This window comes from Vombatus ursinus, unplaced genomic scaffold, assembly GCF_900497805.2.
Source record: "Vombatus ursinus unplaced genomic scaffold, bare-nosed wombat genome assembly UNPS02014830.1, whole genome shotgun sequence".
Classification (NCBI taxonomy): domain Eukaryota; kingdom Metazoa; phylum Chordata; class Mammalia; order Diprotodontia; family Vombatidae; genus Vombatus; species Vombatus ursinus.
In genome coordinates, this window is record NW_020954608.1 from 15,492,685 (window position 1) to 15,518,016 (window position 25,332).

General features: G+C 36.4%; 1 protein-coding gene across 1 annotated transcript in view; it reads right to left on the bottom strand.

The window, feature by feature from the left end:
• Positions 1–25,332, bottom strand: part of MAGI2 (membrane associated guanylate kinase, WW and PDZ domain containing 2) — a 1,168,341-nt gene that overhangs the window by 266,139 nt on the left and 876,870 nt on the right. The window contains exon 9 of the mRNA XM_027838694.1: positions 13,588–14,223. Within this exon, the coding sequence (XP_027694495.1) occupies positions 13,588–14,223 (636 nt within the window). The remainder of the gene's footprint in view (positions 1–13,587; positions 14,224–25,332) is intronic.

Consider the following 25,332-nt stretch of genomic DNA (forward strand, 5'->3'; position numbering starts at 1 on the left):
AGCAGAGATATAGAATGGGATCAATGTTTTCAGACATGGCCAATAGGTTGATTTATTTTGCACGACTAGAATTATTTTCAGCAGCTAAGTTGTGCAGTGGATAGAGTGCCAGGCCCAGAGTCAGGAAGACTCAACTTCTTGAGTTCAAAGCTGTCCTCAGACACTTACTAGCCATGTGACCTTAGGCAAGTCATGTAACCCTGTTTGCCTCAGTTTCTTCATCTGTAAAATGAGCTGAAGAAGAAATGGCAAACCACTCTTGTATTTGCCAAGAAAACCCCAAATGGGGGTTACAAAGAATCTGACATGACTAAAAAAGTGACTGAACAACTGAAGAATTTTTTTCATAAGGAGAGGTTTTATTGCTCCCAATTAAAGGATTAATTGGATTAATGGCTGGTGATAGAAAACCCAAATAAAGAGGAAGGAGCACCAATTAAACATTAAAAAATTACAAAGAACAAAACAAAACTCTGGAAGGGATCACAAACAGGGAGATTTTGTTAATACTTTGTTAAATTTAACATACACTTAAAACAAATTAATAGAAGCATATGGTTTTCTACACAGTCCTCTATTTTGTTCCTCTCGGATCAATACACATTTGTTTTAATAAGTCCATAAAAAGAAACTTAAAAAGACAGCATTGCACAGTGGATTTGTAGTTGGAGGACCTGGGTTCTAAATATGTGACTTTGGGCAAGTCATTTCCTCTCTGGGATTCAATTACCTCATCTAAAAAATGAGAGGCTAGGACTGAATGGCTCCTAAGGTACCATCCAACTCTAAATCTATGGTTCAGTGATCCTCTCATTTCATTTTTTACATGCTTTTTCTATGAGTTGGAATCTACACGGAGCATATGTATGGGACATGGTCCAACGTCATTAAAAAGTGGCCTAGCATTTTAACTTAAGTGCATGATTCTTGCTTCTAATTTTAAAATATAGATTCCTGTACTGGGCAGTAAGTGCTAAACTGTGTAACAAAGATGTTCTGGGTCCCTTTGGTGAGAGTGGCAGCAGGGTGGGGAGTGGCACTGGAACAAGCCATGAAGTGTGAAGGAAGTCAAAGTCCTATGTATAGAAGAACTCAACAGAGAATTAGCTCTGGTAATCAAGAGTTTAACTGGAGAAGAAAGAAATCTGGGATCCCAGGGGAGCAATCTGCTTAGCAGAAATGCTACTATTAGTAGTAGCATGAGGACTCCATGAGGAGAAAAAAGAGACTAAGGTCCCATAGTACAAGAAACATGAATTGTCTTGGACGCATGTGTTCCTTACATACGTACCATTGTATTGAAATCCCATAGATTTGGGCAGTGATATTTTGTGGTTATTGTCTTTATAATGCCATCTTAATAAAAGCTTTTGTTTTCAGTTAATTGTGTTTATTGGCTGACAGATAAGTGGAAGCTCACCAGTGGGGGTTTATGAACTATAGTTTCAGAACTTGAGGCAAATTTAACCTGCAAACATGTGAGTGCATGTTTTTTTATTTTAAAATTTATGTTTAATATATATAATTTAATATATATTTAATATATAATATATTTTAATATATTTAAAATATATAATATATGTTTTATATATTTAATATACAATTTAATATTTAATATATAAATATATAAAAATATATAAATAAAATTTATGAATATATAATATAAAATAATATACAATATAATTATATATATAATATAAATATATAATACAAAAATAATATATAAACAAATTTATTTTCTATTTATTTGAAAGTTTATATTTGTATTTATTGTTGGGATCAATTAGCTAGAGTGAAGTAGAAATGGATTTTTAATCCCACTGGAGCCTACCAAACCTTCTTTAGTTAGTAGATACTTTTCAATTCTACCATGTAAAAATAACTCAAGAGCAAGACTCTGGCTATATATAATCAGGAAAGATGTCAGAGTACATTTTCAAGATGCTGTATTGTTAAGAGCCATGTCTTAAATAAATTCCTGCTTAGGAACCTCTATCAAAATATTCTTTTAGAATATATTCTTTTAGAAAATGGTGAAGTTCTTCTGTATGACTGACTTTCCAGCTAGAAGCTGATGGGTACATGACTGCTGGTGTACAATTCTTACATGAAATATAGGATAGTCTGTGATACAAGCAATAATAACAATCACAAATTAAGTTTGCTAAATTAACACATTAGATTTACAAGCAATGTGATATTATAGATGTGAAATTTCTAGTAACCACTATAAGACTTTCATAGAACCACAGATTCTCAGAGATGAAAGGGACCAAATTCAATTCTACTTATAGCTCTAATCTCTCCTACAACATTCCTAACAACTAATTATTCAGTCTCTGCTTGAAGAGACTTTTAGTGATGGTGAACTCACCATCTCTTCAGGAAGTCCTCTAGACAGCTTTGTTGTTTTTCACTTGTTTTCCAGTTGTATCTGACTTCTATAGTCCCATATGGGGCTTTCTTGGCAAAGATCCTGGAGTGATTTGCCATTTATTTCTCCAGCTCATTTTATAGATATGGAAACTGAGGCAAATAGGGTTGAGTGACTTGCCCAGGATCACCCAGCTAGTAAGTGTCTGAGGCCAGATTTGAACTCAGAAAGATGAGTCTTCCTGACTCCAAACCTGGTACTCAATGCATGATGGCGCCACCTAGCTGTTCCCTCTAGGCAGCATTCATTGCTAAAAAAGGAACAAAGTATGTTTCATAGAAACCTCCAACCATTTGCACCAATTCTCTTTACGTCAAAATAAGCCATAACATTCAATGTCAGACCAGCAGCCCCTTAGTGAAAGCTTCTCTTGTGTCTCCTTTTCTTAAAGGAGAAAACTCATGGTGGAAAAAATAGCAAGTTTATAATTAGGAGACCTTAGTCTGATTGAAGACTATGTTACTTACTAGTTTGTGACTTTGAGCAAATTATGTAATCTTTCCAAGTCTCACTTTCCCCATGTGTAGTATAGAGGAAATAATACTCATAATACTTTTAACAACAACAACAACAACAACAACAATAACAATAATAGCTAACATTTATATAGTACTTCAAAGTTTGCAAAATGCTTTACATATATTTTTCTCATTTAACCTTACAACAGTCCCTGTGAGGTAGATGTTATCATTATCCCCATTTTACAAATTAAGAAACTGAGTTTTAGAGAGTTAAAAATGACATGTTCAGGGTCATATAGCCAATAAGACTCTGAGGCTGGATTCAAACTCAGGTCTTCCTGACTCTAAGTCCAGTCTTCTCTCCACAATGTCAGCTTGCTACCACCTGTCTTCCTAATAGGACTGTTATGGGGCAAACCCTTTTTAAGCTGTGAAACACTGTAAATATGTGAATTTTCATTATTAAACAGTATTCCAAGTTTTAGTAAAAAGTCAAAAAATCCACAAATATTTATGAAATATTTACTATGTGCCATTCAACAATCTCTCTCTCTGTATATGTATATATATATGTATATGTGTATATATATATGTGTGTGTATATATATATATGTATATATGATGACCAAAACACTCTAAAATTATCATTAGACTCCTCTATTCTAACCGTGTAAGAGGCAGTGAAGCTTAGGGGATAGAAAGAAAGATTTGGGATTAAGAAACTCTTGGTTCAATTCTCACCTCTAACATAAATCCACTAAGTGATCAGAGGCAAATCACTTAATTTTTCAGTTTCTCAGAGAAGTCTCTTTGACTATAAATTAAACAAAAGCTGTCTATCTGTATCAATAGAAGGAATTTTCACAGTGATGAAATCCTGGCTTGAGTTGCTCCCTCCGCCAAAAAAAAGGAATTTAAAAATATAAAATTGATTTATCTAAAGCACTACGAAATTCTTCATACAAGCACCACACTGTGAAATAATATCAAGTAGTAGGGTGCAGCAAAAACATAATGTATTCCTTTTCAAATTTAGGACAATTAACATATACTCCATTAATATGGTCTAATAGCTGCTATTATTTATTTTCCTCCTTTTTGGTAGAAATTTATGTTCCTTAAGTCTACAGTTTCATATTCTCTAATTTGAAAAAAAAATGCAGTTGACTTCATCCTATTTCATCCAGCGCTATGGGCGTTGCAACACACACTCATTACTGAAGAAAGTACAGCCACTGTGTGCAAACTGCAAAGTGGTAGAGGAATGGGAACTATTATTAATGAGATAAAAAAATGATTTAAAGGTCAGATGGTAAATATAAGCTGTTAATTTGGTGGCAGGGAAGGGGTAGGAAAAGCTTGTTTATAGAAAGCACGTGTGTGCTCCACCCCATCCCCTCCCTTCTCCAATTCATTTTCTCTGGCAAAATAACAAAAGTGTGACTCAATATTATCAAAGTGAACAGAACAAATACTAGCATTTTGCTTGAATTTATAAGGCAAAAAAAAAGAGCAAAACGAGTGCTTGAAAAACATCCTTACGGATTTGGGGGGAATGGGATGCGTTATTTGCCCTGTCTTTGCTATTTCTCAGATCATGAGGTATTCTTTTGTTTTCCCATAATTTTATTTTTGTGGTTTGCTTTCCTTTTCCTTGCCCTATTGTTGGCATTCTATCAATGGGCTTTTTTGTTATTTGGCACTTTTGTATGTTTCTAGCATAAAGCGCAGTTAGGTGGCACAGTGGAAAGAACACCAGGCTTGGAGTTAGGAAGATGAGTCTTCCTGAGTTCAAATCTGGCCTCAGATACTTACTAGCTGTGTGACCCTGGGCAAGTCATTTGCCTTGTTTGCCTCAGTTTCCTCACCTGCAAAATGAGCTGGATAAGGAGATGGTGAACCACTCCAGTATCTTTGCCAAGAAAACCCAAATGGGGTCATAAAGAAGCAAACATGACTGAAACGACTGAACAACAAGCATAAAAATAACTGATAGTTTTGTAACAAGGATTCCAGGAGCTACAAGTTCATGACATGCCTTCTGAATCATCTACATCAGATTACATTAACAATAACAATAATAATTGTAATTATAGCTAGCATTTTAGGGTGTCTACAATGTCCCAGGCACTGAGCTAGGCACTTTACAAATATTATCTCATTTTTATCTTCATAACAACCTTGAGAGAAAGGTGCTCATATTGTCCTTATTTTATGTCTAAGGAAAGTGAGAAAGAGGTTCCACATAGTAACTTGCTGAGGGTTACATAGGTAATAAAAGCCTCAGGTCTTCCTGACTTCAGATTCAGCAGCTCTAACCATTGCACCACATAGTTGCCCACAAACTATTTTGGTAGTATTTTATTGTTAGGTATTCTTTATCTTGTGATAAATATCAGAAGTTGGTAATGTATATTTATTTTTCCTGTATGAGATACTGATACATTTATAAATCAATACATAAGTAAATATTTCATTACGTCTGCATGCCAAACATAATGTATAACGCTGACAAGTGTTTTTGACTGAACTAACAAATTTCTAAGCCTAGTTTTTTTTAGCCAAAACGTGATTAAATGAGGACTCCTGATTATACTAAATAATAGAAAGTTGTGTGGATGACTGCATGCCAGAGAAGGTCACAGCATTCCAGCAAATTAAATTTGCCCTACTTCTTCAAGACAAATCTCTTCCACTTTTTATAAAGGAACTTCTTATTGAAGATTCTTCCATGGAGTAAGTTTCACTGATATAGATAATAACAAAAAAGAACATTTGTTCATCATGATAGCAAAAACAACTCATGCTGATGTAATTTTAAAGGTTGGCAAAGTGTTTTTATATATGTTACCTTATTTGATCTTCCTAATACCCCTGACAGATAGGTATTATTATATCATCCCCTTTTTTTCAGATTAGGAAACTGAGGCTCAGGAAGATTAAAAAGCACCCTAATTAAAACATTTAAATTAATCTTAAAAAGGTATAAAGCAGGGACAGTAACAAAAGGGAGAATGAAGTTATTTCTTAAGTATAATGCATAAACTTAGAGTAGATTCAGATAAATGCTATTCTCATTATTTAAGTACAAGTCTGAAATTGTCTCTTGACATTGCCAATAGAAATAATGCTTCCATTTACATCAATGAGTCAATGAACTGAAAAACTAAGGCATACTAATGACTGTTTTTGGACTGAATCCTTTGCTTCTAAGAACCTGCTTCATCATTTATCTCTTCTGTTTCTTTTAGTATCTGCATTCCTTTCCAATGATTCCTTTCTTTCTCCTAGTTCCCTTTGGAAAGTTATCAGTGACATCCAAATACCAAAGCCAAAGGCTGTTTCTCATTTTTTTTTCCTCCTAGACCTCAATGAAACCTTTCACATTATGACCATTTCCTCCTTGAAAGTTTCTACTTTCCTTCTGGGAATGGCATTTTATTGTGACACCAGTCTTTCTCTTGTGCCACTGAACTTTGTGATTGTGAGGCTTATGTTTTACATCATTTATTTGTAATGTTCCACTCATCTTTTAAATCAGTAATCTGCTGGTACAACTAATTTTGGATATTTTGATGCTAATCTATTTCCTCAAGCTCTTCCCCCTACTTCTATTTATCTTCTTTATCCTAAATGCCTAGATGTGACTTACATCATTAATTTTCTTTCTTTGTTTTCATGTATTTCTCTTTCTTAAACCTTTTCTTTCCCAGAAGACTTAAATTTGGGACAAATTGGGACAAAGTCTTCCATTAATTCTAATGGAATTAGAAAGATAATAATAAATAATAAATAAAATAAGAAAATAAGTTCCTTGAGGGCAGGGACTTTTGTCCTGGTCATCCCAGGTGCTTTACCATGTTGCTCAGTAGGTGCTTACTAAATGCTTGTTGATTGATTAATTAGTCTACTACTGGTCCAACCATTTAGTTTAAGTAACATTATTTTTTATGCTCTTTCCAAAGAAGTTTTTCATAGCTTCATTCTTTTTCTTATTTTATTCCCTTCTAGTCATTTTTGAACTTTATTCTCCAGTTTACATAATATTATTATACCATTATTTAGTCCTTCTTTATTCTCATTATTTCCTTCACAAGGGAATCATCCATAGGTTCAGCCATTTATTATTTTGGGAAAAGGCAAGAAAGGGTCCAAAACAGGGATTCTTTTTAAAAATAAGTTTTTATTGATGCCTTCTTTTGATCATCATGGCTTCCTCCAATATCTATCCTTTCCAGAAAGCTAGCCCATATAACAAATGGTATTTTTGAGCCCAAAAGGGAAAAAATCATCATAACTGACAACATATCAAAAAAGTCCGAAAATAGGTGCAATGTACAACACTTGTGGACCTCTCATCTCTAAAAGGGGATGGAAGTGTCTTTTATCTCTCCCTTTAAGAAATGCTTGTTATATATAATTCAGCAACATTCAATTTTGATTTTGGGAAGTTCTTCCTGTTTACATTGCTGTAAGTATTGTATATATTGTTTTCTTGACTGTTAAAGTAGAGCTTCTTAACTTTTTCATGTCATGAACTATTTTGGTAGTCTCATGATGCCTATGGATCCTTTCTTAGAGTAATATTTTTAAATACATGAAATAAAATACATAGGATTACAAAGGGAATTGGTTATATTGGAATACACTTATCAAAATGTTTAAAATATTAAACATAAGATCATATTAATATTAAGAACCTCTGGTTTGAAGTATCATATAATTTTAGAGTTAAAAGGGACCTATTCCAACCTAATACTCAGAGCAGGAATCATCCCTACAATGTGCCTGACACTTGCTGACCTGCTCTCTGCATGAATACTGCCAGTGACCATTGCCTAGGAGATTTGCCCGTTTTATTTTTGAATAATGCTAACTTAGACAATTCTTACATTGAGCTCAATTCTGTCTTCTTATAACTTCTAACTATTGTTTCTGGTCATGTTTTTTGATGTTACTTCCTGATAGCCCTTTAGTATCTTAATATAGTTATCATTATCATCACTACCACCAACACCACCATCATCATCATCACTGTCATCATCATCATTACTGACATTTATTTAGCACTTTAAGGTTTGCAAAGAAATTTACATATATTATCTCCTTCAACACTTACAACAACCCTGTGACATAGGTGCTGTTATTATCCTTATTTTATACATGAGGAGACAGAGTTTGAGAGGTTGAGTGACTTACCCAGGATTAAAGAGCCATTAATGATCTGGGACAAGACAAACTCAGGTCTTCAAAACTTCAAGCCCAGTGCTTCATATCCTATGAAATCTAGCTGCCTATATACCCCATAAGTGTTTTATTCAGGCTAAACATTTCTAGTTCTTTCAAATTTCAATCATATGAGTTAGTTTCAAGGACCCTTCACATCCTTTTTGCTCTCCTCGGGATTCACTCCAGTATATCAATGTTCCTTTGAAAATCTGGTCCTCTAGTACCTCAGATGTAGTCTAGACAATGTGGAATAATAGTATTACTTCTCTTGAATTGGAAACTGATATTAATGCATTTGAAGAATACATTAAGCATTTTTGGCAGCTGGACCACAATGTTGATTCATACTGAGCTTGAAGTGAAAAAAAAAAGGCCTTGTCATTTTCTCATGAACTAGATCTTCCTCCATTGTTTACTTATACATCTGATTTTTTAAAAAAAGTACAAGACTTTACATTTACTCCTATTAAACTTCATTTTTCAAAGATTCCTCTATCATTTTTAGCCTGCTGAAATATTTTAGGATCTTGATTTGGTCATCTAACATATTAACTATCCTTTTCAGCTTTGTATCATCTTCAAATTTGATAAGAATTGACAGGGTCTGCTTCCAAGTCACTGATAAAAATTTTACAAAGGACAGGACCAAGGACAGAGCTGTGTGGCATGTCACTGGAAACTTTCCCACAGGTTGACATTGATCCATTCATCAAAACTTTTTGGGTATGATTGTCAATTAATTAGGAATGAACCCACATTTTTTTGGTCTTTTCAACAACAGTATAAAATATTCTGTAAAATGTCTTTGCTGAAATCAAGACAGACTATGTAAATAACATTCTCTTGATAGACAAAACTAGTAAGGTTGTCAAAATGAAAAAGACATTGGTTTGGCATGATTTGTTCTAGGTAACCCATTCATATGAAACATTTTCTATCTCACCTTCTTTTAATCAGATTATTTTAGATCAAAGTGTTCAGTTTACATATCTGACTTTTGGTGAAACTTCTTTACTGTTCATATCCCACTGTAAAATCCATGTATTCTCAGTACCCTATCCACAAGAACAATAAAGAATCAATAATACCCAAACCTGAACTATAGCTCTGGTACAATACTATTCATTAAAGATAACTAAACTTTGCTTTTGATCAGATAAGTCTCGGAGCTGCCAAAATTCGTGACCGTATTAGTGAACTCTTTTGTGCTAATACCACTGCTGAACTAAGACATTCCTCTACCCAGTAGAAGGTACCTAGAAGTAGGGATGCTATCAGTGCCTTGGGTCAGTATATTATTATCTACCCACACTCCTCCCCTTCCTCACATCTCAATTCTGCTTCTATGAAATATGAATTAGACAGGAATATACTTGTATGCTGAACTCTACCCTGACCCTGGGAGAACTTTCCCACCTTGAGAATATATTGTGTTCTCTTGATCCCAAATGAAAGGATCTTTTGGTTAGGGGAGATGATAATATTACCTCAATAGACACAAGTCTCCTTTCATTTTACCCTACTAGGCAAAAATATCCCCTTCTGATGCCTGATCTACTTGATAAAAATTGTCACTTCTCAAGAGAGCCCTGAGAGAATAACTTATGCCTGTGAAAATAACTCTACCTGTTACCTTTTGACTTTGCCCCAACCCCCGTTTTACCAATTCTCCAAGATCCTCTGATTCCAAATTAATCTGCCATAGTGTAGATGAAAGAATCCTGGATTTGGAGTCAGAAAACCTCAGTTAGAATTCTATCTCTGCTCCTTACTACCTGTATAACTCTTAGGCTAGTCCCATTATCTCTTTTGGACTCAGTTTCTCCATTTGTTTAAAAAATGGTATTTGGACTGGATGAGTTCTAAGGTCCCTCCTAGCTGGATGTCTATGATTTTATTAGTTCTTAGCCTCATTTCCCGCCTTGACCTTACTAAGTTTGCTTTCTTTGGTGAGTCTTGACCCAAGTCCACATTCCAAACTGGTCTTCAGATCATATCTTCCCAGTTTCACTTAATAAGTCATAGTATCTGCTGGGCTCCCCAGTACCATAACTGCTAGCCAGATAAAACTTGTCTACCTTTGAACTATGTGCCAAAGTCTTAGGATTCATCTTAACCAAACAGCCTGTAGTTGAACAACTGCTGAGTATTCTTAAAGATGCACGCACATAAAGAATGTCATCACTATTAACAATAGCATGAATCACAACCTTAGTCTACTCTTCTGTGTTTGTTTCAAGGCAAACAATGGAAACGTTTCCCCAAAATTTCTAAGAACTGACTACAAGTTGTGGGAAACTCTGTGAATTGTAGGAACTCATGACATTAGCAACAATGAAAATCAGATGATATTAAAAGTTTAATTGTAAGGGATTTCACCGTAATCATTTCTCTGTCATATTTCATTCTTTGCAAAAGAGACTCACTGGACATTTTTCTTCATGTACGAAAAAACTATGAAGCAGAGATTTGTTTATACTAGTGCCTAATTTATAGATAGCAAAGTCATGTCTAGTCATACTCTTCAACTGTGGGAAATGATTCCAATATAATTATAGATTTTCACGTTTGATCTTTATAAAGAGGCACTGGATATTCATCTATAGAACTGATTAGTAAACAACATCTGCTTTAGTGCGTTAAGCTAGCAATGGGAGAAATAAAAAGATGTTGTTTGAGGTTTTATTGTAATGTTCTTGGTGGTATTTTGCAGCAAGCCCTTAAGAAGGTCGAATACAAAATTGTTGCTGTTCAAAATTTATTTCCCTCCTTACCAAAGGTACACAGCACTTCTTTTGTGCAATGTTGCTCATCAGTGCTGAGCTGTTGTTGCTCAATTTTCAGACCAAAAAAAATCAACAATGTAGCATCTGCTTTGGGGTGGGGGGGGAACTTACAGAGAGAATTATATAATATCTGAATAAAACAGCAAAAGGAAGGTCATATCTAGGTGCTTTTAACTTAACTGTATTCCGTTCAATAGGATGGAATTTTACATCTAGAGAGGACTTTAGGGATCATTGAGTCATTTTATAGGTAAGGAAACTGAGGCCCGGAGTGTTTTAAGTGAAAAATAGTAATAGCTAACATTTATATATTTATATGTGTATACAGTGCTTTAGTCTGCAAAACACTCCATGTTATCCCCTTTGATACTCTCAACAAACCTGAGGTAGGTGCCATTATTATTCTGGTTTTACAAATGAGGAACCAAGTGCTAAAGTGACTTGTCTATGGTCATTCAGCTAATTAAGTATCTGAGGCATGATCAATCAATCAATCAGCAAGCAAATAAGCATTTATTAAGTGCCGACTATATGCCAGACACTGTGCTGACATAGACCTTGGGTCTTTCTGATTTTAAGTCCATCACTCTACTCTCATAGCTCAGTCAAGCCTAGAACCTGTGTCTCCATTTGGCATTGATATCTTTATTTAATTTCATTAGGATTTCATATGAGGAGGACCACTGTGTTATACATCCAGAAAAAGGTATTATCTTCTTCCCTAGGTGTCTTTCCTTGACAAAGGAGACTTAGAAAAATGCCCTCAGATGAGAACCTTAATCAAGTCAGGTGACATCTTCCTCACTAGTCAATACCTCTACAATGTGAACAGCTCAGGTCATTCCATCAATTCTTTCCTATTCTCAAAAGACAGACAGAAAATAGTGTTTTCTTCAGTACATGGAGATTTGCAGACTCAGAAACATGAAGACAAAACACAGTAACCAGTATCTGCCAGTACCTAAGTTTCTTAGCCAGAGACCAGATACAGAAACGCCAGCAGGACTGAATGACAAAGGTATACCCAAAACTATATGGGCAGGTTTCCTAGTGCATAAGATCCTCACTAAGCATTATAGCTGTGGTATCAGTTCCCCATTCTCAATAACTTTTGGGAAAAGATTGGGAATTGGGGAGGAGGTTCCCATAGCAGATCCCCGCACTAGACCCTTCCTTGATGTTGGCTAATAGATACCTACCCGCTTTGGGGTAGTGCAATAACTGTTACTGCATCATAAGTCTAACAGTGATGCTCACAAGGCTTCTTCTCACTTACCACATAAATGTGTCCTGGCCCATCACCCAGAGAATTTGGTCTGTTCTCATAGAATGGCCAATGATCCTTGATTCTCTAATCTCTGATAGATGAAGGGAAAGGAAGGTGGGAGGCAGGGAGTATCTGAAGAGATGGCTTCTAGGAGAAGGTGTAGTGGAGGTCTGGGAAAGGTGATGGACTGAGATGCCACCATGTGCAGAAGTATTATACAAAACCAGAGGACTACCATGGGGAAGAAACATTCCTTCTCATGTCTGTGCAGTAGCACACATATCCAGGTACTCCAGCCCAGTTATGGCTCTGGTGATAGACAATGCCACTGAAAGCTGTGAGCTCTGAGCACAGTTTCTGGATGAGGGTGGGGTTAATTATATTTTTCTCTAGACCTGCACTCTTGAGCTTCTTTGGGCATTTTTGACATGTGTGGAACTGCCTTTGCTGTACAAATTCTGACTTTATGAATTCCATTTACTTTAATGCTGTGTATAATCTGTCCTTGATTTACCAGTGTCCCTTATTTGTCCTTAATCCTCCACCCACTCTCAGTGCATTTGTTATTAGGTGTGATGGAAAGTCACTAAGATACCTCTTCTACCAGCTTTTCCTTTGTGTCTCCCACTCCTCTCCAGTTCCAATCATCAGGAGCAGAGAAAGAGGAGGGAAGCTAGTCAAATCTTGTTGTCTTACCAGCTATATTTAGTCACTACTGAGAAGGAAAAAAGAGGGAGGAAAAATCTGTTTGCTACTCCTCACTCTTGCTCCGCAGTACTTATTTCTTCTTCCCTGCCCTAAGAGCCCAGGAATCCTCCTTGTCCTTTAATCATCAATCCCAAATATTCTCTGCCCAACTCTTCATATCTCCTCCCTTCGCTAGGCCTCATTTTGCTCCTCACTCCAGGATCTCTCCTCTGCTCTTCACCAGCTCTGGCTCCTGCCTTCATTGCACCCTTGCTCCAGACCATTAATGAATTGGATGGGGGAAGGCAGACTCTGTACTACCTCTATTGTTGTCAAGGCTTCAACCGGGGCACACATGCCAAGTTCAGACTGAATTAATTTTTTATAGAAACATTATTCTATACAATAGGGAGGTCCCAGGCCAAGCCATTCCACAAAAGTTTACCTAATCCAAAATAACTTTCAATATAGAGAAAATTTTCCCAAAATCAACTTTTTTACTATTTTTGCTCTTTTGCCATCTGGTATCTCTAAACATCATTTCTGACCCTTATCTGCATGTTTTCCTCTCCATAAAATATACTTTCATCATAATTCACAGATATACCATTGTTTTACAAGTACAACTTTCTCTACATTACCCCATTCACTCCAGAACAGGGCTGATACTCTGATACCTTCCACAATCAGATTCTAATAATTAAGCTGATATTTTAGACTTACCTCCTCTATGGATAATCAAAGAAGTCTCACTTCCAATGGGACACTCCTTCAGTATATCCACAACTTCTGTATGGCTCAGGTTCTGTACATTCTGTTGGTTGATCTCAATGATGAGGTCACCTTCACATAAGCCAGGGCATCCCTGAATGTCTAGAATTTGCTTCACCCTCTGTCCCGTAGGACTGTCTGCAATTGTGAAGCCAAAGCCCTGGGCACCTTTCACAATGGTCAAGGTCATGAGTTCAGCTTGGGTAGCTCCTGAAGAAGCCATTGACACATTATCATCATGAATGGGAGGCGGAAATGTGCCGTCAAGTTGACCATCAGCTGGGATGGAGTGCAAAGAATGAGGAGGTCGATCTGTTACATCTGGAACAGATTGGGAGGTCCTAGAAATGTATTCCAAATAAGTTTCATAGTTATGTCTTCCATTGACCACTACAGGGGGTCTCTCCATTACTGCAAGAGGTGGCACCATGTTGTTAACAGGATCTTCGGGGTCAAAGGGCAAAGGGTACCCACGACACAACACCAGGTTGACACTTTGACCAATAGGAACAGACTGGAAAAGTTTGACTACATCTGCATGAGTATGTCCGAGGACACAAACTTCATTAATATAGACAATGACATCACCTACAAAAAAAAAAGAGAGAAAAGATTGACACCATGAGATAAAGTCAATTAATGCTGACACAAAGCAATGGAATTTTTTATGAGACTAATCAAGGCATTTCTTAGTACCCCCAGTAACCTGCAAGAAAATCAATGAGAATAATATTGAAATTCACTGGAAGAAACTCAGGGTTATGATTGGCCTGATAACAAATGTAATAATTGAATTCAGAATAACTGTTATGTGTTTAGGCTTGAAGTTCATTAATAATTTCATATTTAAAAAGAAAAAGGTTCAAGGCAGTGAACCTCTGTATGTAAAAACTCTTCAGTTCTCTGTGCTTTTTACTCATCATTGCATGCAATCCATTTATGAAAATTTTCAGATTCTTTGCAAGTTGGGTTCATGTATTTTAGTTGATAGGTGACAGTGTGTAACAGTTACCTGGATAAACACGCCAAACAAACCTTTTAAGAATCATGCTTTCATTTTCTTTTTCTAGGAGATTTTGCATAAATTTCTTTTCTGGGTTGTACTTGGTACATTCAAGTCCAGGGAAAGAAAACAAATCAGACATTTTGGCTCCAACTCTGCTACAGATTGGCCTTGGGATCTTAGGTAAGCATCTCCCATGTGCCACTTTCCAAAATTTATGAAATAGCACGATTTTTTTGAATGATCTCTTTTAATTAAACACCACATGTATGTAGGTAGCAAAGATTATAGGGATAGGAACAAGGATTGGACTTGTGTTTTCTATGGTATAGGAAGCTCCTGATGAGAAAGAGCTTCCACCAATGAAGGTCAGCATTTCTCTGCCACTTATAGTATTAGAGTAGCTGCTCTAAACCTTTATTGTGTCATGGACCCATTTGGCACTCTGGTAAAAACTGTGGACCCCTACCCAGGATGATGTTTTTAAATGCATGAAATACATAGGATTATGAAGTAAATCAACTTCATAAAAATCTAGTGATCAAAATACTAAAAAATCCCGGAAATTCACAAATTCAAAATTAAGAATGCCTAAGAGAGTTACTTGGGGACAGTGAATGGCTAAGTTACTGGTCTAGGATCACACTTAACCCAGGTCTCCCTGGCTCTAAGGCCAGTTCTATCCATTATGACACACTGTCTCTTTTTGCATAGATTAATGGCTACAAAATAGTTCTAAAATATTTTTAATCCAATTAAATGGAACAGATTATAATGAAATATATTCAGAAAATATCTTTCCCACCTAAAATCTACATGAAAAATATGATTGTACACTCACACTCATTCACATACATACTACAATTTCAGGGTTGGGTTAAAGGCCTGGTTCCCTAATTTTTGAGAACTGATTATGAAAACTGAGGTTGTCTGAACATTATGAAGGGTACATGAGGGAAGAAAAATTTGTTTTCAAAGACTGTCAAATGAACAAGTAGACAGCAACTTCATTAGGGTCATTTTGACAAAAGTATGTTTTCAAGGGGAGAGTGGAGGAGAAGAACACAGCAATATGGATGCTTTAGGAATATAAAAAATTAAGTGGTTAGTACATGATTAAACTCTCCAATAACCTGGCAGTACTTTATTGCATACATGAAATATTTGGACAGCTAAGTAATGATTCAGCCCCAAATTTTTCTTGGATGGAGAGGTATGTGAATATTTGCCAGATTTCATTGAACTATGTACTCTGGTGGAACGTTTTTATATTCTCCCTTCTGAATGGTGGTGCAGAGAATTAGTAGACAATGCTAAGTTCAAATCCAGCCTCAGACACTTACAAGCTGTAAGACCCTGGGCAAGTAACTTAACCTATATCTGCCTTAGTTTCCTCATCTGTAGAAAGGGGATAATAATAACACCTACTTCCTGGGTTTGTTGTGAGGATAAAGTGAGATAATATTTGCATAAAGCACACTGCAAACCTTAAAGTACTATGTAAATGCTAGCTATTATTGTTAAATACAAATAACATTATTTTAACCATACCAAATATATAACATGGTGGTGGCCTACATGATGTGGTCAGAGATAGACTAGGCAAGCATCCTAGAGTATTAAAAGGAGCTTTAAGAAATCTGGTTTGCCTCCCTCTTGCCCTTCATTGTGTATGTCATGTCTACCAATAGGGGCAGGAAGGGGACTTAAGGATGGTAAATGGGATTAACAGGTTTGTCTCATGTTGATTTTTGCTCTCAAGTAATCTGGAATATTTCTCAGGCATGAAGATAAAATTATACATTTTAAACAGCACATGGCTTTAACATCATTTATCCATTCCACACAATTTCATTAAGCTCCAAAAATATAAATAGAATAGGAGTAGCTAGGTGGCACAGTGGATAGAGTGCTAGGCCTAGAGTCAGGAAGATCTGAGTTCAAATCTGACTTCAGAGATTTACTAGTTAAGTGACCCTGGGCAAGTCACTTAAACCCTTTTTGCCTCAGTTTCTACATCTGTAAAATGAGCTGGAGAAGGAAACGGTAAACCACTCCAGTATTTTTGCCAAGAAAACCTTAAAAGGAGTCACAAAGAGTCAGATATGGCTGAAAAAGACTAAATAACAACAACAAAATATGAATAAAATGAACTCTAGGTACTGCAGAGAGAAGTATACTATGGTATGTCCTGGCTTTATTTAAATTGGACCCCACATAAATAGAACCACCATGTTCAACTTCCTGCCTCCTGCTTGGTACTGTCCTGGCAATGTTACTATAAGTGTGCTAGCCTACTTATGAGTGAAATAGTTAGTCTCTTGTATTCTAGCAGCTTACTGTGGCATTGAAGGGAACAGATTAAGCCTGGATAAAGTCCTAAACATGGAAAAACTCAGGAATTATTTTTCATGAAATAGGACAGAATTTTTCTCCTCTTTGTTAACTTCATCTCTTGAACAGAGACTATGTACCCCTAAATACTGTTGAATCATAGACTGTTCATGCAATATGAAAATTATACTCAATTTCCCTTTAATATCCAAGGGAAGAGAAAGGAAGGACATATATTTAGCACTTGCTACACATCAATTAATCCTCAATGTACCAAGCAGGGCCAGGTAAGGAAAAAGGTCTATTAGAGAGGCATTATGATTTAGAGGTGACAGATTACACTGGACTCAGAGGGAGGAGACCTGAGTTCAAAGGCTGATTTTGATACTTGCCACCTGTTTAACCATTGCCAACTCACTTAAAATTCCTTAAGCCTCAGTTTTCTTCTCTGTAAAATGGATAGAATAGCATTTGCTTCACAGATTGTTATGAAGAAAGTGCTTTGTAAACCTTAAGGCACTTTAGAAGTGTGAGTTGGTATTACACTGCCTAGTCCTCCTTTTTGGTGAGCCCACAAGATGGCAGAAGGAGTTATGACCTTTACTGAATTGGAAGAGCTGGTTGGCAGATGACAGAGAGAAGGAAAGCTCTGGTGAACCAAAAGGGTTCATGATTCTCACCAACTTGAAACCTATTACAATAAGATTATAAGATTAACATTGTAGAACAGGAGTAGAGCCTGGCCTTTTGCCTAGGGTTAGTTTCTTAGGGCTACACTGTTTCTAGGTCATCTTTTTCTATAGTCTTTTATCTGGCCAAGTCACATACCAAAGCAACGCTTTCTTTGTGAAGCTCCCCTTGTAGAAACAGGGACAGTCTCAGATGACAATTTTCCTGTCTGTATTTTTCTTTCTTGGACCTCCTTGACCTAGTTTCTGAGGATTTCCCTAGTCTTGCCACCCAAAATGTCCATAAGAATCCCCAGAGAAATATAACTTAATTCCAGCTTCCTTTTTGTTGTTTGAAGCATGTTTGGTACATGAATAGGAGGCTGCATATTATATTATAACTAAAACTCCTCTGGGGAAAATAGTTATTTCATCAGAACATTTGTCTCTGTGGGAGATGACCCTGGATTCTTGAAGATGATGCTAACAGAGCATAAGCTCTGGCAACTCTTACTGACCTGGAAATGCATCCCAGTGACAGACTGTCATCTAGATACTAGCCTACCTACCAAAGTACAGGGAGATTCATCAAAGAAAAGGTGGATGTCAGGTGATAAATTTTAAGACCATAGCAACTCATTAAACCATCTCCTAAGGGATGGAAGTTTAATCGGCAACCGTGTAAATTATTTCTACCTCAATGAAATGTCACATCTTTTTGAAAACTAAAGAAATTACTATAAGTGTACATATTAGACCTGCACTTTCAAACACCTATGTTTTAATGGAGACATCTGTTCATGTGTGGATTGTTAGGGGTACAGCCAAAATACACTATTGGAAATATATGAAAGTCCCCAGGGTTGATAATACAAGTGCTGCTGGAAGAATTTGAGAAAATCCTTAGATGATGAGCAATCTTCATAATAAACCAATGGCTGATTTGATCTGTGTTTTCCCCTATCCTAAGAGTCAGGGCCTAACACTTGTGTACCCCAGAGTTAGGAATTATGGGACCAAAGTGAAATCACCTGATGGGGTTATTTCTTCAATCTGTGTATAATTGCAATAAACCTTGTCTAAAACCACCTTCTTTCTACAAAAACATTCAGCATGCCAAGGTATTCCTTTTCATCCCTACTTGCCTGGCATGCCAAAAGAAAAGCATTTAATCTTTCGGCACATTTCTTATAAAAAGTTGCCAAACCCATATAGTATGTAATGTAAGGAAAAAATGATTTATGGGGTATCATTAGGGAAAGCTTCTTGGAGGATATTAACATGTATTTAATAAATCCAGCCTTAGACACTGACTAGCTGTGTGACCTGGGGCAAGTCACTTAACCCTTTTTGCCTCTTTTCCTCATCTGTAAAATGAGCTGGAGAAGGAAATAGCAAACCATTCCAGGATTTTTGCCAAAAAAACCTAAAATGGGTTCACAAAGAGTCAGATATGACTGAAACACTGAACAACAAATAAATTAGAGCATAAACTCATAAGGCTGAAACACCTCATCTAATCAAGCATTTCCCAATCAGTGAGCTACAGCACAAAACTTTGGCACCTCGTGGCACGCAGTTGCCACAAAAAGGGACAACTGAGCTGTTGGGGTGGTAAAGTAGCTGTTATAGTTAAGAGCCTTGCGGTCTTTCTACCATGTTGGAGTTGCCTAAAACCAACAAAAAATCTAAAAGTGACAGAGATGTTGGTTAGAATTTTTAATGAATGGCTTTAAAAGTATGATAAAATGATACTTCTGTTGCAGAATTGATAAGTTGCGGGAAGAGGGAGAGACAGTAAACTAGGTGAAACATCTTTATAATGGAACAGTTAGACTCCAGGGATCTGCTATTCTTGGGAGTCTTCTGTGGTGTATATCTGTTTGTATTTCTCTGTATTGTGTGTGACCTTGAGGAAATTTAATCTCCTGTGGAATTTTGAAAACTATCTGAAGCCTCAGACACACAAGTTGGTGGTGTGGAGTCTGAGTCATGACACCAGAGATAGTTATAACCTTAATGCCTTCAAAGATATTGCTTACTCTTAATTGAGAGTATGGCAGTGAAAGGGTTTAAGACCCTGATACATGAAGCTATCTTTCATTTTATCATTATTATTTCCAATTTTTCACTGGAGTAGAATATGGAAGGTAGAGTTAGTACCATCATTGTCAAGAGAGAAGGGAGACAGTCTTCCACAACTCCTAAATATAGATAAAATGTGGTTTGGGATAGAGGACTTCTATGAACTCAATTACTTGTTGAATTGGGACAGAGGTGGGAGAAGTAGAGAACAGACCTCCTCCTTCAGTTATATATCTGGTTTCTAAAAGTGACAAAAATTGACATAGGTTAAAGACAAAAAAAAAATGTCAGGTGAATGATTGTCTCCTAACTTTGAGTAAGGTATTCAGTGTCAGCCAAACCACCCAGAATAACTGGGCCTACATCTTCTTCTTAAGGATATCACTGAAAGGTTATTTTTACAGCTGCAATAGTAATCTATTCTATGTGCAGCTCTTGCTGTCCAAAGTTTTTCATTATGCCCAATATAATTCCCTTATGCTGTAAATCAAGACCATTTTTTTCTGCACTCCAAGTGAAGCATTATTATGTTATTTTGTAAATGTAACTTGACCCAGATTCTAAAAAAAAATCTAGACCTTAATCCCATCACAGTGCAGGTTACAAGAGCAATCATTAATTGAAAGAGAATTGTACCTGGGAAGCTATAACTTTGCTATGTTACAGACTTGAAAACATTTGTCTTGGAGATTGTAGTATTGTAGAAATTCATTACATCATACTGGGACGATGAAAGGGAAAGAAATATTTGGACATTCATTAGGCCTCTGGTATGGAAACTTTGAGAGTTCAGATGAAAATGCCTTTATCAGAAAGAGTTCATTAATTTCTAGTTTATATACATAAATATCATTATAAATGACAATAAGTCTGGTCAAGTTGTGGCTTTGACTATAGTTTAAAGATATGTGAAGGAAATACTTCATGTAGGGGAGATATACTGCAGAAAGCATATGTATTTTCTATAAATGGTAAGAACTGGTCCATCAACCAGATGAAAATGCAAAAAGGCCTCCAATCTTTTTTTTTGGTAGCATCCTGTGACCAAGAAGCAAGAGATCCTTGATTTCATAAAGTTTCTAGATCACCTGCAAACTTTATTTTTTTATGTTCATACTTTGTGTGTGATCCCTGTACATAGTCCTAATTGATGAAAACACTGGAAGAAATGAACCACATATATATTGACATTCTTGCCACAAATGAAACTGGAAGATATAAAGAAGTTGTAGCTAAACGAGAAGGTGATGCCTCAGTTCTACTCAGGGAACTAAACAAAGATGGCAGTAGAGTAGATTTCATCTACTCAATTTCATCAATGAGGGGAAGGAAATCAGTATTTACATTGGACCCACTAGATGCCAGGCATTTTGCTTAGCACATTGCATATATTATCCCATTTGATCCTCACAATAACCCTCAGAGATAGGTGCTATTAGGATACCCATTTTATAGTTGGCGAAACTGAAGCAAACAGGTTAAATGACTTGTCCAGGGGTCATATAGCTAGTAAGTGTCAGAAGTCATATTTGAATTCAGATCTTTGTGACTCTAGGCCTAGTGTTATATCAATGAGGCTTGCCTTTGCTATGCTCATGATGCCACATAAATGAAGGGACTACGACAAAGATAATAGTATCTTACATACTTAATATTAATTACAGTTAATTACAGTTAATTATAATAATTAATTACAATTAAAATTAATTACACAGGATGAAGACAAAGAAAAATTCTAAGAAATCAACAAGATTCTTCAAATTGAATCAATATTGTTGAAAGGTGCTAAATGCAGCATGCAGCAAAACCATTATGTCACAAAAAAAAGGAAAAAGAAAAGAAAAAAAGACAAAAAAGAAAGGAGAAATAAATTCCTGGGGTAGAAATCAGAAGAGAAATAGCTATTCCATCTTGGGATTTCTGATTAAGAGGAAGAAGAGGCAGTTATAATCTAACACACATGCCAGATTTTAGGAGAGTAGATTTCAAAGTGTTTGGAGAAAGACAGATCGCACAGATTAAAATTCTACTTGGGAAATCATCTCAGGAGGGACAGGGAGCTCTCAAGAATGAAATGCTGAAAATGCCAAAAGGAATAGTTCTAATGAGGAGGAAAGAAAAGAGGGAATTATCTAAAGAGACTGATGGGAATATACAGGGTTCCTTACACATCTTGACTTTTAAAAAGATAAGAGAGATGACACGAGAGGGCAATAATAATAATGATGATAATAGCTAGTATATATATAGCACTTTAAGGTTTGCAAAGCCCTTTGCATTTGTTACATCAATTGCTTCTCACAATTTTAAACCTTCATTTTATAATTGAGGAAACTGAGGCTGAGAAGTTGTGACTTAAACACAATCACACAACAGTATTTGTCTGAGGCAGAATTTGACCCTAGGTCTTCCTGATTCTAGTACAGTTTCCACTGTACTATCATGAAATATATCTACAAAAGGGTGGCATGGTTTTACCACATGGTGTCTGGAATACCAAAGCTGAAATTGGCAAAGAAAGTTAAGGACAACAAACAATCAGCAAACATTTATTACGTGCCTGGTATACACTGAAGCATGGGGCAACTAGGTGGTGCAGTGGATAGAATACTAGGCCTGGAATCAGGAAGACTCATCTTTCTGAGTTCAAATCCAGCCTCAGACACTTACTAGCTGTGTGTCTCTGGGCAAGTCACTTCATCCTGTTTGCTTCAGTTTCTTCATCTGTAAAATGATCTGGTGAAGGAAATGGCAAACCCCTCCAGTATCTTTGCCAAGAAAACCCTAAATGTGGAAATGAAGAGTCAGACAGGAATGAAAAATGACTGAACAACAACAATACCTATTGAACCTAAAAGAAGGAACAGAGAAGGGGTAAGATTGCTGCCTGGGGTGGATAGGACAATGGTCACAAGTTTAAGACAGAAGGTAACTCTTACTTTGCTTCTGTTATCTTTCCTAAGGAGAATGATGGAAAAGACTGAAAAAGACACTGGAAAAGAGAAAAACATGGCTAACAGAAAAATGACAGTTATGAGAAAGCAATACGGATGTACTTAGCTGCCCCAAGTGAGGTCAAGAAACTAGGCCCAGATGAACTACATCCAGGGATCCTGAAAGCACTGGGAGATATTATTGATGGGCTATTGTCAGTGATCTTTAAAATACTGAAGAGAAAGAAGATGTGTCATGGAGTTGAAGAGGGGAAATGTCATTTTAATTTTCAGTAAAGGGAAAAATGTAGTCATAAGCCATTGTTATATTGACTTTGATTCCTGACAAAATTTAGAATGTACATATGATTAACAGGATTCAGTGAACATCATTTAAAGGAAATAGTGATCAGAAAAAGCCAGAAATGGTCTCAACAAGACTAAACCATACCAAATTAACCTTATTTCCTTTCTCTTTTTGACAGAATTATTAGACTGGTAGGTTAGGGGAATGAAGTAAATATAGTTTACACACTTTTAACAATGAATTTAAGAAAGTCTTGCAAGCTATTCTTGTGGCTAAGATGGGAAGATACAGGCTAATTAGCTACATTTAGATGGACTAAAATTCATTGAATGGACAGACCCAAAGATTAGTTATTAATGATTTCATGTGAACTCGGAATGAAGTCTTTAATGAACTGCCCTGGTTTTTGGCCCTTTGCAGATTAGTATTTATATCAAGATTTGGATGGGAACAGAGAGAGCAAGCTTTTCAAATTTGCAAATGAAACAATTCTGGGAGGGAAAACTAACACACTGGATAACAGATTATGGATCTAAAAATATTTTGATAGGCTAGAATGACAGATTGAATATAACAGGATAAAAAGGATAAAATTGGATATAAAGTTCTGCACTTTGGTTCAAAAATCAATTTCACAAGTCTAAGGTGGCTAGACAACAATTTGTGTGAAAAAAATTGAGGGATTTAGTGAATACAAATTTCATAGGATGAGGCAAGCAAAAAAACCCAAATGCAATCTCAAGCTGCATGTGTTCTGGGTGAAGAAGACCAGGGTTCTGCTCTTCTCTTCCCCGGCCAAATCACTTGTGAAGGATAGTGTTCCATTCTGAATATCATATTTTAGGAAGGATATTAACAAGTTGGAGAATGTCCAGAGGAGAAAGGGTGAGAGGAAGAGCCTTTGCATCATATTGCACAAGGGTCAATCGAAGAAACTAGAGGTGTTTTGCCTGGAGAAGAGACGACTTATAAATGTCTGCAAGCTTTAAAGGGATGGCTTTTAGACTTGCCTCCATTTGGATACAGAGGACAGACCCAGAAAAATGGATGGAATTTTCAGATTTATCCTACATACAGCAAAGAATTTCCTAATAATTGGAGCTGTCCAACAACGTAATGAGTTGCCTTGGGAGGCAGTGGGTTTTCTTTCACTTCCCAGGAAGCCTTTCTCTGGGACTGTTACTACTTCCTAGACACAAATGTCCTTAAATAATCTCTTGCTCTTGACAAAACTGACCCATCCTGATTTCTGACCATACACACATTTCATGATGTCATTTATGCCCCTTCTTGGTTATATCATCTTTGGAAAATATTCTGGAATCTACTTACACCCACAATAAGTTTTTCCATTTCTCTTTGGGCCATGTACTACTTTTATTTCCCAGAGATTATGTCTTATTAAATGTTTTTTTTATCAATTCAATCCATTATAACACCTCACACAAAATACCTGCTTAATAAGTGTTTATGAAATTTACTTGTCCAGGTAAGATATCTGAAGGATCAATGAAGGTCCTAAAAATTTCAAGGAGATCAATGGGGGTAAAAGAGAATTGTGGCTGGGGGGAAACCTTTCTGTGGCCCTCAAACTATGCCAGCAGTGGCTACCTCCTCTATCTGGCAATTTGTAAACTAGTTTCAATGGCTTTCATTTCAGGAGATGGAAATGAGAGAAATGTTGCAGTTTGTTTTATTTACACAAATAGAAATAGGCACTGGAACAGATAATTAGTCAGTGCCAAAAGGATCATCGGACTTTAGAAGACAAGTGTTTATCTCCAAAGTGCATGAAGAGTACAGTGGGGTGAGAGGGTCCCACAGTGACCTACAACCCCTAATCACTCTGAAATTGAATGCTGTTTATTTGGCCTGTTGACTATAGATTAGGCAGACAGACCGTGTAAGAAGTGACAATAAGTAATAAGTGGAGTCAGAGGTCCAGATTTCAATCTTGGTTCTGCTTTTACTACCAGTGTGATTTTGGGCAAGCCCCTTAATCTTTCCAGACTTCAGTGTCTGTATGTGTAAAAAAAGGGGTTTGGACCAAATGACCAAGGAAGTCCCTCTAGTTCTAAATCTATGATGAGAGCTGTCTAGCCACTTACTAAGATTAAAAACTAATTGTTTTGCCTCCTTCTCATCAGGTGGTCCATTACCTGACAATGACTCCTTCAATGTATCTTTCATTTCTAAAAGTCCTCTTAATTATAATGATAACAATAGCTAGCATTTATAGCAATTTAGGGTTTGTAAAATGCTTTGCAAATATTACCTCATTTGATCTTCAAAACAACCCCAGAAGGTAGCCCCATGTTACAGATGAAGAAACAGAAGCAGAGGTTATGACCTGATCACTGTCATGCA